Source organism: Mauremys mutica, chromosome 2, assembly GCF_020497125.1.
Source record: "Mauremys mutica isolate MM-2020 ecotype Southern chromosome 2, ASM2049712v1, whole genome shotgun sequence".
Lineage (NCBI taxonomy): Eukaryota > Metazoa > Chordata > Testudines > Geoemydidae > Mauremys > Mauremys mutica.
Window position 1 is genome coordinate 174,845,240 of NC_059073.1, and position 15,582 is coordinate 174,860,821.

General features: G+C 47.9%; 1 protein-coding gene across 2 annotated transcripts in view; it reads right to left on the reverse strand.

Moving 5' to 3' along the window:
* ANKS6 (ankyrin repeat and sterile alpha motif domain containing 6) overlaps positions 1–15,582 on the reverse strand; it is a 92,065-nt gene that overhangs the window by 43,154 nt on the left and 33,329 nt on the right. For both annotated transcript variants that reach the window (XM_045006746.1, XM_045006747.1), the window contains exon 12: positions 2,108–2,300. In XM_045006746.1, the coding sequence (XP_044862681.1) occupies positions 2,108–2,300 (193 nt within the window). The remainder of the gene's footprint in view (positions 1–2,107; positions 2,301–15,582) is intronic.

Below are 15,582 nucleotides of genomic sequence, written 5' to 3' on the forward strand. Positions count from 1 at the left end.
ACCCCTCCTCTCCTCCCTGCCCCGCACAGCACACTCACTCTGCACCACAGTCACTGCACATGATCCTAGGGCCCCTCTCAGGTCCAGAAAGCTCACTCACCTCCTCTATGATGGATACTAGGGGGTGGGGGTTGCCATCACAGGTGGCCTTCCATGTTGCTGCCCCTCACCATAACTTCACTGTGGATGGGGCTGCCCCTTGCCCAGCATGGGGCAGAAGTGGGGTCTGCACAGTGATGGCTATGGGGCGGGGGAGCAGGGACGGGTGTCATAAAATTCACCCAAGCCCCAGCTGCTCAGGTGGGTCTATGAACCCCCTCCCCCATCTGCCCTGTGGTGGGTGGGTGCTGGAGGGGAGGGGCACTGCCTTCACATATGGCGTCCTGCCTCCCTGACCCCTGCTGCAGGCTGCAGCCTGCTGCCCCTCACCGTAGCTTCACTGGGGGACGGTGGGAGGGGATGGCATGGGGCTGCCCCTTCCCCAGTGTTGGGCAGGAGTGGGGGCTGGGGCTAGGGCTGGGGCTGGGGGGGAATCATAGGGTCAAACACTCATGGAAGCCCCAGCAGCTGCTAAGGTGAGTGATGTCCGTCTCCTGGCCGGAAGTCCCCTCGCGTCTCCTCCAGGTAGGGGCAGGGGAGGGGAGGGGAGGAGGAGAGGGCTGCCGAGCACGGCAGGGCCCCCTCCACTCCACTTCCCTCCCCCTCCCCCTCCGAGGTGCTACAGCAACAGCAGCTTGCACTGCTGTTATGCTGTAGCCCTTAGGCACAGCAGCAGCAGCAGCGGCGGCAAGGGAGACAGACACGCTGCCTGCGTTCAGGCAGGGAAGCTCCGGGGCGGGGCGGGGAGGGGGGAAGCTCCAGCCCTGGCGGCGGCGGCGCTCCAAGCAGGGGAGAAACCAACCTAGCTCCAAACATTGGTGGAGCAGAGCCCCTGCTTGGGAATATTCCTGGGGCTAAAGCCCCAGGAGCCCATATAAGTCGGCGCCCATGTTCCTGGCCGCCCCTGCGCCTAGGAGCCAGAGAACATGTCACCGCTTCTGGGAGCCACGCAGAGCCAGGGCAGGCAGAGAGCCTGCCTTAGCCCCACTGTACCGAAAATCACACTTTTAACGGTCCAGTCAGTGGTACTGACCAGAGCCACCAGGGTCCTTTTTCGACTGGGCGTTAGTAGGTGCCTTTTCAACTGGGCATTAGTAGGTCCTCTCTATAACAGCCAATCTGCAGTACAAGAACAGTTAGCAAGGCAAATTCTGCTCCCCTTTACGCTAATATAAATTGGAAGTCACTCCACTAAAGTAAATGGAATTAAACCACCAACATAAAATTAGAATATGTGAAAGTAGAATCAGTCCTGACTTTCGCAAAATGAATAAAGCGTATCAACAGAAATGATATAAAACAGTTAGGGATGTTTTATCTAAAATTCTAAGAGGACTCATATTAACAATCCAATTTCCAGAAATATCAAAATCAACTATTTTCTATTTTCAATAGCGTAACAGGGTAATTTTTATCAGGACAGTAGCTTAGACCCAAAATTTCAATTTAAAAAATGTAATCTAACTAGGAAAGTCCTAAACATTTTAAACAGTTCTTTAAAACCCCTCACTCTCTCAAAGAATAATAAATCAATAAAATAAATATAATGCACTGCTACAATTAAAGAGGATTAGTACCTGCTGACATCATCAATCCAAACTGTCATAACATAATGTAGTTTTTAAATGAATTTGTTAAATAAAAAGAACCATGTCAATTTCTGTTCCATATGGAACATAATCAAAAGGGCACTTGCTACTCTCAAATTACACTGTGCAAAGTGTAGAAAAGAGGATTTACAGTAGAGGATGTGGGGCAGAGCAGCTCTGCTACATGACTGACCCTGCCCCTCACACACCGAAGAAACTCTTCCATGTGGATGGGACTCAAAGGCTTTGAGGGCTGGAGCAGTTGAAGAGTTAAGGAGCTGCCAATCTTAAATGCCTAGAAACAGAATATTTTTAAATTTCTAAAAAGGAAACAAGACTCATTTTTTCCCCTCATACACAAAACCAGTATCATTATGGCTTCTAAAACTTTGTTTTCTTGACTATAGTGATCTACTCACCTTCATCGGTAATAGTTCCACTGCTGGAGCCACCATTGCTCTTGGCTTGTCTGTGAGAGGAAGAGAGAGAGGACTCCGCATTGTGAACCTTAGGGGATGGAGATGGGGATGGGGATGGTGTGAGAGTTGGTGATGTGCTTTTAGATGTAGATGAGGTCCCAGATGGAGGTCTTTTGTTCATCTCCAGTTTCTGCTACAGTTAACAATAGAAATGTTTTTGTCAACTAAAACTACCATACAATTAATCATTATAATTAAGGCCCCAATTCAGCAAAGCAACTTAAACAGATCTTCAAGAGTGTGCTTATGTCCCATTGAAGTCAATGGAGCTGCACGGATTCACCCCAACTGAAAGTTTCACCCCAAAAGGAAAGGATATTTGTTAATCTCTCAGGACTGGAATAAAGCAATAATTCCCCACTCCAAACAAAAAGAGGTGTAAATGTTCATTTAAATAACTGTTTATAACATCTTAACTTTGGATACAATTTTTTCATTCACAGATTTAACTGAAACACTACTGATTTAAAAACATAATTTAGGCCCTGATTCAACAACATACTTAAGTTCATCTGATTGACCATCGGTGACGTTATCTAATTAAAATCTGACCATGCAAATCATTGTTGCTATCACTGTTATACAATTGCAACAAATCTTATACAAAGTGTGATGTATGGCCAGAAAGGGTTAAGCGGCTCACAGACTAAATGACCCAGAGTCAACCATTAGCGAGATGTTAGAACAATATGTAAATGGTAATTAGGGCCACTCCATGGTAGGTAGACTAGAACTTTGAAATGCAAACCTGTATTGTTAGAAATTAGAGGTGATACTAATTGTATGTACGTGCTCATATCTTTTTTTCATGCTAGCGATGTAAACAGACACTTCCTGTCTGTCACTATAGCTGCTGATTCAAAGATCAAAAGGGAATATTAACATTTAGATTAAATTTGGATGAAATGATGTCATTGTTTATATGTCTCTTTAAAGTTTGGGATAGACTGCCTAATGGATAAATTGCCTTATGTTAATCTACCTGGATAATTACCGGCGATGCTTAGGAAACAGATCTATTCAAAAGTCCCCATGATTGCCTATTGTTCGCCGAAGGACTCTGAGCTGTCACAAGAAGGCCTGAAACTGTATAAAGATGCCTTGGGTCCCAATCCTTTTTATCTCAGATCTGCTTGATGCTTCATGCAGGGGAAGCTTAAATCGTAAGACTGAGATCTCCAGTCTCATCTGGATCACCCTGAATATGGACATTGGACTGTACATATGGACTATTTCTGAAAGAACTCTTTGCAACTACAAAGCTCACCATCTCTCCTATGAATCTAATCTCAAGAACTGTACTCATGTCTGTATTATACTGATCTTTTAATCAATACACTCTCTTTTTTCTTTTTTAATAAATTTTAGTTTAGTTAATAAGAATTGTCTGTAAGCATGTATTCAGGAAAGATCTGAAATATTAATTAACCTGGAAGGAAATGTGTCTGATCCTTTGGGACTGGTAGAACTTTCTTATATGATGAATAAGATTTTCAGTAATCCTCATCATATTTGACTTGGGTTTCTGGGTGGAGGCCGAAGGCTGGGTTGCTTTAAGTGAACTGTGTTGCTGGCTTCTGGGTAACCAGTGAGGTATTATAGAAGCTGTTTTGTGCTGGCTTGGTAAATCTAAGTCTTGGAACATCCACCAGCTTTGGTGATTGTCTGCCTCATTCTTTGCGGTTCACCCTAATTGAGTGACCCTAGTTGGCTCCCCTGGAACCATGGTCACACCATCAATAGGACTTCAGCAAAAGCTTAGAAGTTAGAGATGTGCTTAGGTGCTTTGCTGAACTGGAGCCATGATATGTGAAGGTTTTCACTACCTCCTTAGTATTTATATGATAATATAACACATGGGCAAGTGACAAACTGTTCTGTATATATTCATTTCACATATATTTATTAAATATATGACAGCATGGAAATGGAAAAATGGCATGGATGATAAATGTGAGCATACATGTTTCTGAACAGACCCTGCCAAACAGAGCCATTAACCTCATCTTATAAATTACTCCGAAGCCATGCACCACCTACTTTAAAGTTTGCATTATATATGGGCCCAAGGGGTCCTGATGACTTTCCCCTGGGGTCCTAGATTCGCAGCTGTCTTAAGGCCCTTTTATGCTAGTTAGGGCAGGTCCATACTCACCGCGCGGGTCGACGCGGTGAGTTCGACTTCTCCGAGTTCGAACTATCGCGTCTAATCAAGACGCGATAGTTCGAACTCCCCGCGCGCTCCGGTCGACTCCGGAACTCCACCACCGCGAACGGCGGTGGCGGAGTCGACCTTGGAGCCGCGGAGTTCAACCCCGCCGCGTCTGGACGGGTAAGTAAGTCGAACTAGGGTACTTCGAGTTCAGCTACGCTATTCGCGTAGCTGAACTTGCGTACCCTAGTTCGACCCCCGCCCTTAGTGTAGACCAGGCCTTAGATTGATGCAAAGGGGCTATAAGGCACACATAAGACATTTAAGAACACTCCTGGTACAGGGGGCCTATATACCAGGTGGAAAACGGTTTTTTGCCACTTCTGGGTCACCTCCACAGAAGACACATAAATTCTGGGAGGGAGGAAGCATGGGGGCCATGGCTGGGCGTGGTTTTTTTATCCTAGGGATTCTGTATCTTTGCAGAAGTTCATATGGGTCATTGCTATAGGGCTGCAAGTTAGTGAAGCTCTTAGGCCAACCTAGCCTGAACCAGCCAGCAGATCTTGGAATTTATGGAGGGACAAATTTGCTCCCTGGTGCTCTGGAAGTTGTATTATTATTTATTAATATTACTAATATTATTACCCCCTTAGTCCTGCATGTCAAACATCCATGACTTACACAGTCTAATAAGATATTTGCTTTTTTTGCAGCAGCAGCTGCAAGTCCATGTCTAATTTTTTGTCTCATATTGAATCCCCAAATCCCTCTCTGTATTACCTCTTTCTATCCTATTATCTGTCATTTTGTTCTTCAGAGGGATTTTTTCTTCAAATGCATTGTCTGCATTTATCTAAATTAATTACATTCTCAGTGATTTATGCCCAGTTCTCTAATCCTTAGAGAAGGTTATTCTTCAATTGCTTTCCTTTCTGCGTGGCTTTTCTAATCTCTTCTAGTTTGATACTGCCTGCAAATTTGATCAACGTAAAATCACTACACCTCCTAGACTAGTCATTCTCAGGTTTGGGGCTGTGACCCTCAAGTAGGGCCATGAGTGGTTCTGTGACAGATACAGACAAACTTCATTTTTATAATATCTAAAAATGTCAGAGCCTTTTTTTTCCAAACTAGAATGGTTACTTACCCTACGTAGCTGAGGTTCTTCAAGATATTGACTCTGACAGTAGGGGCAAATGCACTTAATGTGTGCAACAGGGGAATCTTTTGAGTAGCAGTGTCAGTTGGGGCCACGCATGCGCCTGTGTCCCCTCGTTCTCCCATGTGAGGGAACATATGATGGTGCGGCCGCAACCTTCCCTGAGTTTCCTCCTTGCAATTCAAAGCCCATGTTTGCTGAGGGCTTCAAAAGAGAGAAGTTGTGGATTCCACAATTCCAACAACTCTCAAAGTTACTACAGGGTAAAGGACCGTTCTTTATTATTCCAGTGTATTGGTGAGGATCACACTGTAAATGGCTGGCAAGCAGTATCCTTGTCAGATGGTGGGACTGGGGAGTTTCAGCTTCATTAGTCAAATAGTAACGTCAGTACTGCTCCCCCAAACTTAGCAAATGACCTAGCATCTAAGTCCAATGCGTAATGTTCAACAAGGTCAGTGGGTTACTCTGCACCACTGCCTTGCAGATTTCAGATAGCAATACATTTCAGAAGCTGGTGGAGGATGTTGCTTGAGCTCTGGTGGAGTGACCCTTAGAATTCAATAGGTCTAGACCAACCATCTGGTAACAAAGCGAGATGCTCTGTATTATCAACATAGATATTCTTTGTGACGAGATGGTCTGACTTATGGAATGGCTGGCTATCCCCAGTGTGACAAAGTCAGGCCAGACAGCTAGGAGAGAGTGGTGGAAGGCAGGTGTATCAGCGATAGAATGGTAAAGGCCCTTTTCCTTATGAGCTGAAAAGAGAATAGCTCAGGTCAGCTAGGGACATCTGAGTCCAATGAATGGCTGCCTGTGACATTTAAAATCCCCTCTTTCTTGTGTGAGAGAGAGAGAGGGGAGAGACAAGCTGCAGCAAGGCTAATAGCAGCAGGGAGAAAAGGCTTCTCCTGGGTGGAAGGCTGCTCTCCTCCCTGTAGGGGCAGCAAACAAGCTAACTGCTGTGTGGGGAAGAACTAGCACCCAGAAGCCAGTATAACAGGGAACCGGCCTAGAGACGGGGCAGGGAAAGGTATTCCCTTTTTGTGTTATGAATTTGGGTTCTTTGTTTGGCTGAAGAGTACTGCTTGGGCCTGTCCTCAGGCCCAACTTGTAAGTATCAGAAAATAACCACCCCAGTGAGAAATAAAAACTCTCTGGAGTGGGACTGATTTACACCAGGTCCCCCCATGGGCAGAGGGGAAATGCTGAGCACGATGAGTGAAGGAGATGCCTCGCTACACCAGAAATAACCAGGGAAGCATCTGAACAGCATGGTCCCATTGATGTAATAGAGTAAGGCTCTGAAAACATCCAGAGTGTGTAACTTCTTCTCTCTCAGTGTACAGTGAGGTTTCAGGAAGAAAACAGGTAAATCAATGTACAGAATTCCATCTCAATCAAAGACCACCATGGAGACAAACCTAGAAAGTGGTTTCACCTTGTCCCTGTGAAAAGTCAAATAACTGGTGGCAGTGACTCTGAGGTGCATCCTGTGGGCCGGATGGACGTCTACGTGGACATATATGTCCTGTAAGTCAAAAGTCACAAACCAGTCCTTAGCCTTAAGGGATGAAATGATGGATGCTGTCACTCTTGAGAGTAGGTCAGCATTCACTGCCTCTGTTGGGGCTGGTATTTATGGGGCTTGTGGTAGGGACTGGGGTACAAATCCCAAGGGATCTTAGCTTGGCCCTTGAGTCCTTAAGTGAATGGCGCACTTCATCAGTGAGGTTGCTGAAGAGCTCCAGAGCGCTAATCCCCCTATACTCTATGGTGGATTGGACCTCTTTGGGGATACTAGACACTTCAAGCCCATATAATGGTTATGGCCATGACCACTGATCTGGCAGCTGAACTGGATGCATTCATAGCCACTTGCAATGCTGTTCTAATGAACTTCTGGCCCTCTTTTATAATCTCCTTCAGTTTCTCCCTATACTCCTGTGGGAACTTGGATAGGAAGGGAGTCACTTCCACCCGTGTGAGAAAGTTATACTTTTCAAACAGGGCCTGACAGTTCACCATGTGAAGTTGTAATGAGGTCAAGGAGTATGCCTTGTGTTCGAAGAAGTCCAGTTTCTTAGTGTTCTTGTCCTTCAGAATGCCCTTTCTAGATCTGGACTTCTCTTGCACTGCTGACACCACCAGGGACCCTGAGTATGGATGGGCATAGAAGTATTCAAAGCCCTATTGAGATATTTGATATTCTTTTCCACCTGTTTGGATGTGGCAGAAAGTCTGCCAAAGTCCCTTCACCAGCTATTGAATATACCCTTGCTGAGGGAAAGGGTGATATTGGCCTGTGTCATAGAGTTTAAGATGTCAATGAGCTTGTGGGACTTTTCCTGTATCACTGTGGTTTCAATGCCCAGGGTCTCTATGGTCAGGGGATCATGGAATACCCTGAAATCATCAGTCACTGAAGTGGACACCAGTGTCACTGCCTTGTCTGACTCCTTGGGTAAGGTTTGGGGTTCCTATTGTCCCCCTGTTGCTGGTTATGGTTGATCCCAGTCTCACTCTGGTGTGGGAGGCCTCATTGACAATACCACTAGTGAGTGAGAACTCCTTCGTTTTTTTGAAGCGTGGAAAGGGAATCTTCTCCAGGACATGTCTGACAATGGTTCCCAGTAAGAACAAAATGGCCAGGGTGGCATATTATATGGATACTGGTCCAGCTGCAGTTGGCTAGTCTACTGGCTAGTCTACTGCCATTCACATCTTGATGTGGAGCCTTAACCTCTAGTCTCCTTCTGGGGTCACTTCCTGATTCCATATTTGACGCTGTCAAAAATGAATATTTTGATGAAGGGAATGAGGAATATAACTCCTCAAACGGTGGAGTTGTGGGAAGTATAGCCCCAGTACCAATGATGTTTGTGCCACCAGGGTCTCAATGTGCAGCAGGCCTCGGGAGGTGATGTTGATTCCTCCAGTGTCATGAATCTTGAGGCTGTGATTGACTTGGTCACCGGTACCGATGTCATCTTCAGTGTCATCACTCCTGCACAGCACTCATGGTCTGGCCTGCATCCTCGGCCCTGAAGGTGATAAAATACTTTGAGCAGTTTTGTTTGGGATGCTTCCTTCAGGAAGAACCAGCCTGATGTTTGGAGCAATCTTTATATTACATACTGGCTTGTCTCTTGGGTGATAAGGGCTGAAGTGTGGGGAGCTTAGGTGCTGGATCCACTGGTACCAGGGCTGATGCCAAGGCTGCCAGTGTTGAGACTGCTGCTATGAAGGTTGGTAGAATTGAGGCCATTGGCAGAGGTAGCCAGTGCCAGTGTTCTCAGCACCTTCTTGGATGTCTTCTTCTCACTACTGGATCCCAAAGCATGGTGCCTGCTTGAGGGGGCACCAGGTGACTTCTTCAGTTCTGGCTTTGCAGTTACTGCCTCCGGATCCAAAGGGAACCTCTTTGTCTCAAGCTATAACTTTTGGAGAAGTCCAACGACTCTTGACTTACAGGTCCTTGAGGAGACAGACCAGCAAATCAAGCATCTGTGCCAAGCTTAAGAGGCATCAAGAGTGTCCATCAGTCTGGGGGATGAGGCAATCATAGGATGGACAAGGTTTGAATCCAAACAGTTTAGAGTCCAGAAGGTGGTTGGCGCAAAATGCCTCAGCCCACTGGACAAGGGGATAGTTGGAATAATTTAGATTTATTTTTTAATGCCAATAGCAGTCAAATATAAATAGGGCCCTACCAAATTCACTATTTTGGTCAATTTCATGGTCATAGGATTTTAAAAATAGTAAATTTCATGATTTCATATATTTAAATCTAAAATTTCACTGTTGTAACTGTAGGGGTCCTAACCCAAAATAGGGTTGTGGGAAGGTCACAAGGTTATTGTAGAGGGGTCGTAGTACTGTCACCCTTACAGCTGGTGGTGGCACTGCCTTCAGAGCTGGGATACCGGAGAGCGGTGTGCTGCTGGCCAGAAGCCCAGCTCTGAAGGCAGCACCATTGCCAGCAGCAGCGCAGAAGTAAGGATAGCATGGTATAGTATTGCCATCCTTACTTCTGTGCTGCTGCCTTCAGAGCTGGGCCATTGGCCAGCAGCAGTCACTCTCCAGCCACCCAGCTGTGAAGGCAGTGGCACACAAGGGTGCCATGGTATGGTATTGCCACCCTTACTTCTTCACTGCTTCTGGTGGGGCACTGCCTTCAGAGCTGGGTGCCTGGCCAGCAGCTGCCGTTCTCTGGCCACCCAGATCTGAAGGCAGTGCAGAAGTAATGGTGGCAATATAGCGACTCCCGTACAGTAAACTTGCAATCCTCTCCTCCCCCCCGCAACCTCCTTTGGGGTCGCAACCCCCAGTTTGAGAAACGCTTGTCTCCCCCATGAAATCTGAGTAGTATAGGGTAAAAGTACCCAAAAAACAAGATTTCAAGGGGGAGACTAGATCTCACAGTCTGTGACACGTTTTTCACAGCCATGAATTTGGTAGGCCTCTAAGTACAGATTAAGCGGGACGACAGTGTTCTTCTCATGGTAGATTTGAGAATAAAACAAAGGTTATAAAGCTCTGAACAGGGTAGTGGGTCAGACACTCACAGGATTCCTTGCTTGCTACCAAGAGGGAACAGAGGGAAGGTTATGGCAGCTCCATCCTTTATGCCCTTGCACAAAAGGACAAGGAGGCACAGGGCGCATGCATGGCCTTGATGGACACTAAGGCCTTGTCTACACTACAAGACTATTTCGAATCTACTTAAGTCGAATTTGTGGATTCGACCTTATGAAGTCGAATTTGTGTATCCACAGTAAATACACTAATTCGAATTTCTGAGTCCACAGTAACGGGGCTGGCGTCGACTTTGGAAGCGGTGCACTGTGGGAAGCTATCCCACAGTTCCCGCAGTCCCCGCTGCCCATTGGAATGCTGGGTAGAGCTCCCAATGCCTCCTGGGGGAAAAATGTGTCGAGGGTGCTTTTGGGTAACTGTTGTCATTGAACCGTCAATCACGCCCTCCCTCCCTGAAAGCTCCGGCGGGAAATCTGTTCGCGCCCTTCTCTTGTCAGTTACAGCGCGTACGCCACAGTACTGCGAGCATGGAGCCCGCTGCGATCATCGCTGCACTTATGGCCGTTGTCAACTCCTCGCACCTTATCGTCCACCTCTTCCACAGTCAGCTGCTGAGAAATCGGGCGAGGAGGCTCCAGCAGCGCGGTGAGGAGAGTGGCGCAGACCTCTCACAAAGCAGGGTACGCCGCGCCGTGGAGATCATGGTGGCAATGGATCAAGTTCATGGTGTGGAACGGCGATTCTGGGCCCGGGAAACAAGCACGGACTGGTGGGACCGCATAGTGCTGCAGGTCTGGGATGAATCACAGTGGCTGCGAAACTTCAGGATGCGTAAGGGCACTTTCCTTGAACTCTGTGACTTGCTGTCCCCTGCCCTGAAGCGCCAGGACACCCGGATGCGAGCAGCCCTGAGTGTGCAGAAGCGAGTGGCCATAGCCCTCTGGAAACTTGCAACGCCAGACAGCTACCGGTCAGTAGCGAACCACTTTGGCGTGGGCAAATCTACCGTGGGGGTTGCTGTGATTCAAGTAGCCCACGCAATCGTTGAGCAACTGCTCTCAAAGGTAGTGACTCTTGGAAACGTCCAGGACATCATAGATGGCTTCGCCGCGATGGGATTCCCAAACTGCGGTGGGGCTATAGATGGGACTCTATCCTGGCACCAACCCACCAGGCCAGCGAGTACATTAACCGAAAGGGCTACTTTTCAATGGTGCTGCAAGCACTGGTAGACCATAGGGGACGGTTTACCAACATCTTCGTTGGGTGGGCGGGCAAGGTTCATGACGCGCGTGTGTTCAGGAACTCTGGTCTGTTTAAACGCCTCCAGGCAGGTACTTTCTTCCCGGAACACAAACTAACGGCTGGGGATGTGCAGATGCCTACAGTGATCCTCGGGGACCCAGCCTACCCGCTAATGCCCTGGCTCATGAAGCCCTATACAGGCACCTTGGACAGAGAGAAGGAACTCTTCAACTACCGGCTGAGCAAGTGCAGAATGGTGGTGGAGTGTGCTTTCGGACGTCTCAAGGGGAGATGGCGGAGCTTACTGACTCGCTCGGACATCAGCGAAAAGAATATCCCCGTAGTTATTGCTGCTTGCTGTGTGCTACACAATCTCTGTGAGAGCAAGGGCGAGACCTTTTTGTCCGGATGGGAGGTTGAGGCAAATCGCCTGGCTGCAGTTTACGCTCAGCCAGACACCCGTGCCGAGAGAATATCCCAGCGGGAAGCGCTGTGTATCCGGGAGGCTTTGAAAGCAAGTTTCCTCGGAGAGCAGGGTAACCTATGACTCTCCACTTGCTTTCAAGAGAAACTGACCCTGGGCCTGTGTCTCTATGTGTTGAGTGAGATCTGCGGTTACATACCCCGTTCTCCAAGTTTCCCCCACTTCCAAAGCACGTTTTAAAGCAAATTAATTGTTACACTCATTATTAATAAATCTTTGTTTTACTTTGCATTTCTGTTCAGGTGTTGAAACATGGACGCATACTGTGCTGGGCACGGTGTGCACTGATGTACAGACCGCTTGTTCCATAGAGGAATGACATCCTCCTGCTCCTACATAGGTCTCTGGGGTGGGGGACGGTTGCAAGTGGTTGTGCATGGAGGGGAGGGATTGCAGGAAGGGGTGGGTTTGCAGGAAGGGGCGAGTGGTGCCTTCTTTGGATAGGGGTTTGGATGACGGCAGTGGGCTGCGGGTTTGGGCGTAGGAAGGGGTGAGGGGTGTGGGGGAAGGGTGAGTATCTGTCCGTGGATGAGGGCTCTTGTTGGGGCTCAGGGCAGCGGAGAGGCTCGTTGCTACGGTGGAAGTGCATGGTAAGGGCAGCGTGCCTTAACATTAAGGGGGTGGCAGGCGCTAGGACCCTGGACAAGCATACACATCACAGAATGACCCGGGGCAGCATACACCACACAGAGTGACCCTGGTGCCTACTGACTGCAGTGTGTGTGTGCCCTGCAGTTGATCATGCCCCCAAGTCTGTACCCTGGTAATGTAGGCTATACCGCACAATTATAAATCCCCTCCCCCCCCCATACACAAAAAAATCCTCTGACACGAAAGACGTGACCGAAACAGTGAATAACAGCAAACAGCTTTTAATAATCTAATACACACTGGGGGGATGAAACTTGGATTTGGGACTGGGTGAGCCTGTAAGGGAAGCACTTCTACAAATGTATAGCGTGAGAGGTGTGTGGTACATTAGCGCTATGCAGTGGTGCAGTGACAGTTCTCACGGCCCCTACCGCCCCTCCGTCTTGTACTTTTGGGTGAGGGGGGGGCAGGACTTCTTGGCGGGGGAGGGCGGTTGCAGATACACTGCAGGGGGGCTCTGTCCTCCTGCCTGCGGTCCTGCAGAACATCAACAAGGCGCCGGAGCGTGTCCGTTTGCTCCCTCATTAGCCCAAGCAGCGTTTGAGTCGCCTGCTGGTCTTCCTGCCGCCACCTGTCCTCCCGTTCGCTGTGTGTGCGATGCTGTTGACATAGGGTCTCCCTCCACTGTCTCTGCTCTGCCGCCTCGGCTCTGGAGCAGGCCATCAGTTCCGCGAACATCTCGTCCCTAGTCTTTTTCTTTCGCCGCCTAATCTGCGCCAGCCTCTGCGAGGGGGATGCCGGGGCAGTCCGGGAAAGAGCCGAAGCTGTGTGATGGGAAAAGTAACTGATTTCCTTGAACAGATACATGTTTGCGAACAGTGAACACAGTCTAGTCAGTTTCTCTGAACAAGACCATACAGGGCAACAAGTCTCACGAGATCTCAGGCCAAGTTCGAGATTTCGGAATACGCTCTCATTGGCTGCGGCATTGCACAGGAGAGCGGACAAGTGGGGAGAGACAGCTGAATCCGTCTAGCAGACAGTCCTGGTAAGCCTTACAGTACATTCTGCTTATCAGTTAATGGATAGCTGTGCCCTCCCGCTAAAGGCAATCTGGAAATCATATACTCTGACCCTTTTCCAGCCACTCCCGCCAGTGCACGGGAAAGATCAATGTATGCTTTTCCTATGTGGCCTACAACACGTGGCTGTTAAGCGAGGGTCATTGTTATGCAAAGTAAAAGCCAACCATTCACAACAGTAACAATACACTAATTGCCCTAATTAGATGCAGCATTTCATGAACGAGATCACCCTGATGCGGGTCCCTCGGAGTCACAAAGAGCGGATGCTAAGGGAAGCCCTGCAGAGACCAGGACCATATGCGGCCATGCTTGTCAAGGCGATGATTCCCATCTACATAAGGATGTCCTGGCGCGGAAGAGTGTGCTTCCACGGAGCACCCAACAAGGCACCTCTCCCCAGGAACCTCCTGCGGAGGCTTTTCGAGGACCTAAATGAGACCTTTCTTGAATTGTCCCTGGAGGATTATTGTTCAATCCCTATATGTGTGGACCTACTTTTCATATAGTTTTTCATTGAAAATTTTATATATAGTATTTCTATTTTTTTATACCTGTTTTATAAAAAATAAATGTTTACATGTTTAGAGCACTTACCGCCTGATCCTTCCCCTGATTCAGAGTCCGGGTTAACGGCCGGGGAGGGTTGGTAGGGGATCTCTGTGAGGGTGATGAAGAGATCCTGGCTGTCAGGGAAAGCGGTTTTGTGTTCGCTGTCGCCTGCGCCGTCCTCCACAGACCCTTCCTCATCTTCCCCATCGGCGAACATCGAGGAGGAACTGTCCAGGTTCACTATGCCATCCACTGAGTCCACGGTCACTGGTGGGGCAGTGGTGGCAGACCCACCTAGAATGGCATGCAGTGCCTCGTAGAAGCGGCATGTCTGGGGCTGGGCTCCGGAGCATCCGTTTGCCGCTCTGACTTTTTGGTAGCCTTGTCTCAGGTCCTTGATTTTCACGCGGCATTGCATCCCGGCTGTATCCTTTCTCTATCATTGCTTTGGAGACCTTCTCGAAGGTCTTTGCATTCCGCTTGCTGGAGCGCAGCTCCGACAGCACAGACTCCTCGCCCCACACACCGATCAGATCCAGGACTTCCCGGTCTGTCCATGCTGGGGACCTCTTTCTATTCTTGGATTGGCCGGACTCCTCTGCTGGAGAGCTCTGCATCGTTGCAGGTGCTGCGGAGCTCGCCCCGATGTCCAGCCAGGACGTCAGATTCAAAGTGCCCAGACAGGAAAATGAATTCAAATTTTCCTGGGTCATTTCCTGTGTGGCTGGTCAGAGAATCCAAGCTCGGACTGCTGTCCAGAGCGTCAACAGAGTGGTGCACTGTGGGATAGCTCCCGGAGCTACTAAGTTCGATTTGCATCCACACCTAGCCTAATTCGAGCTAGCCATGTCGAATTTAGCGTTACTCCACCTGTCGGGGTGGAGTACCAAATTCGAACTAAAGAGCCCTCTAGTTCGAATTAAATGGCTTCCTGGTGTGGACGGTTGAGCGGTTAGTTCGAATTAACGCTGCTAAATTCGAATTAAAGTCCTAGTGTAGACCAGGCCTAATATTCAACAGACTTGTGCATGAGACACATGTGCACCTACATTGGGATCCTCACTCACACACTCTCAAAGAACTGTGAGACATATGATTGCCAGACAATGTTACAGATATTATTCCAGTTACACAAATCACAAATGCAGTCCTATTCCTATTACAGCTTTTTTGGCCTTTTTAGCTGAAACTGCATACAATCGTTTATACAATCACAGAAGAAAAAAATTAGTGGTTTAGGGGTAGCAGAGGAGAAGTTGAGAAACCTTGCTCTAGATCAATTATAATAATATTAATACAATACTGAGTGCTAAAGTAATCTCTGCAAAATGACGTGCATATTCTCTCTCTCTCTCTCTTTCTCTGCACTAATGGTCTATCAGTCAATTTGTATCCATTCCCCAGTATTTATTGCAAAAAAATATTCTAACTTTTCAATTAGATTCTCAGGCAGGACCACATCAAAAGCTTTACCAAAATCTAAGAATACTGGGCCTAATCCTGATCACAGACTTGTGTAAATTAAGAAAAACTGTCTTGAAGTCACTAGAGTAAAATCAATGTGAAACAATTATAACAAGATCACCGGACATAATAGGATTTAAT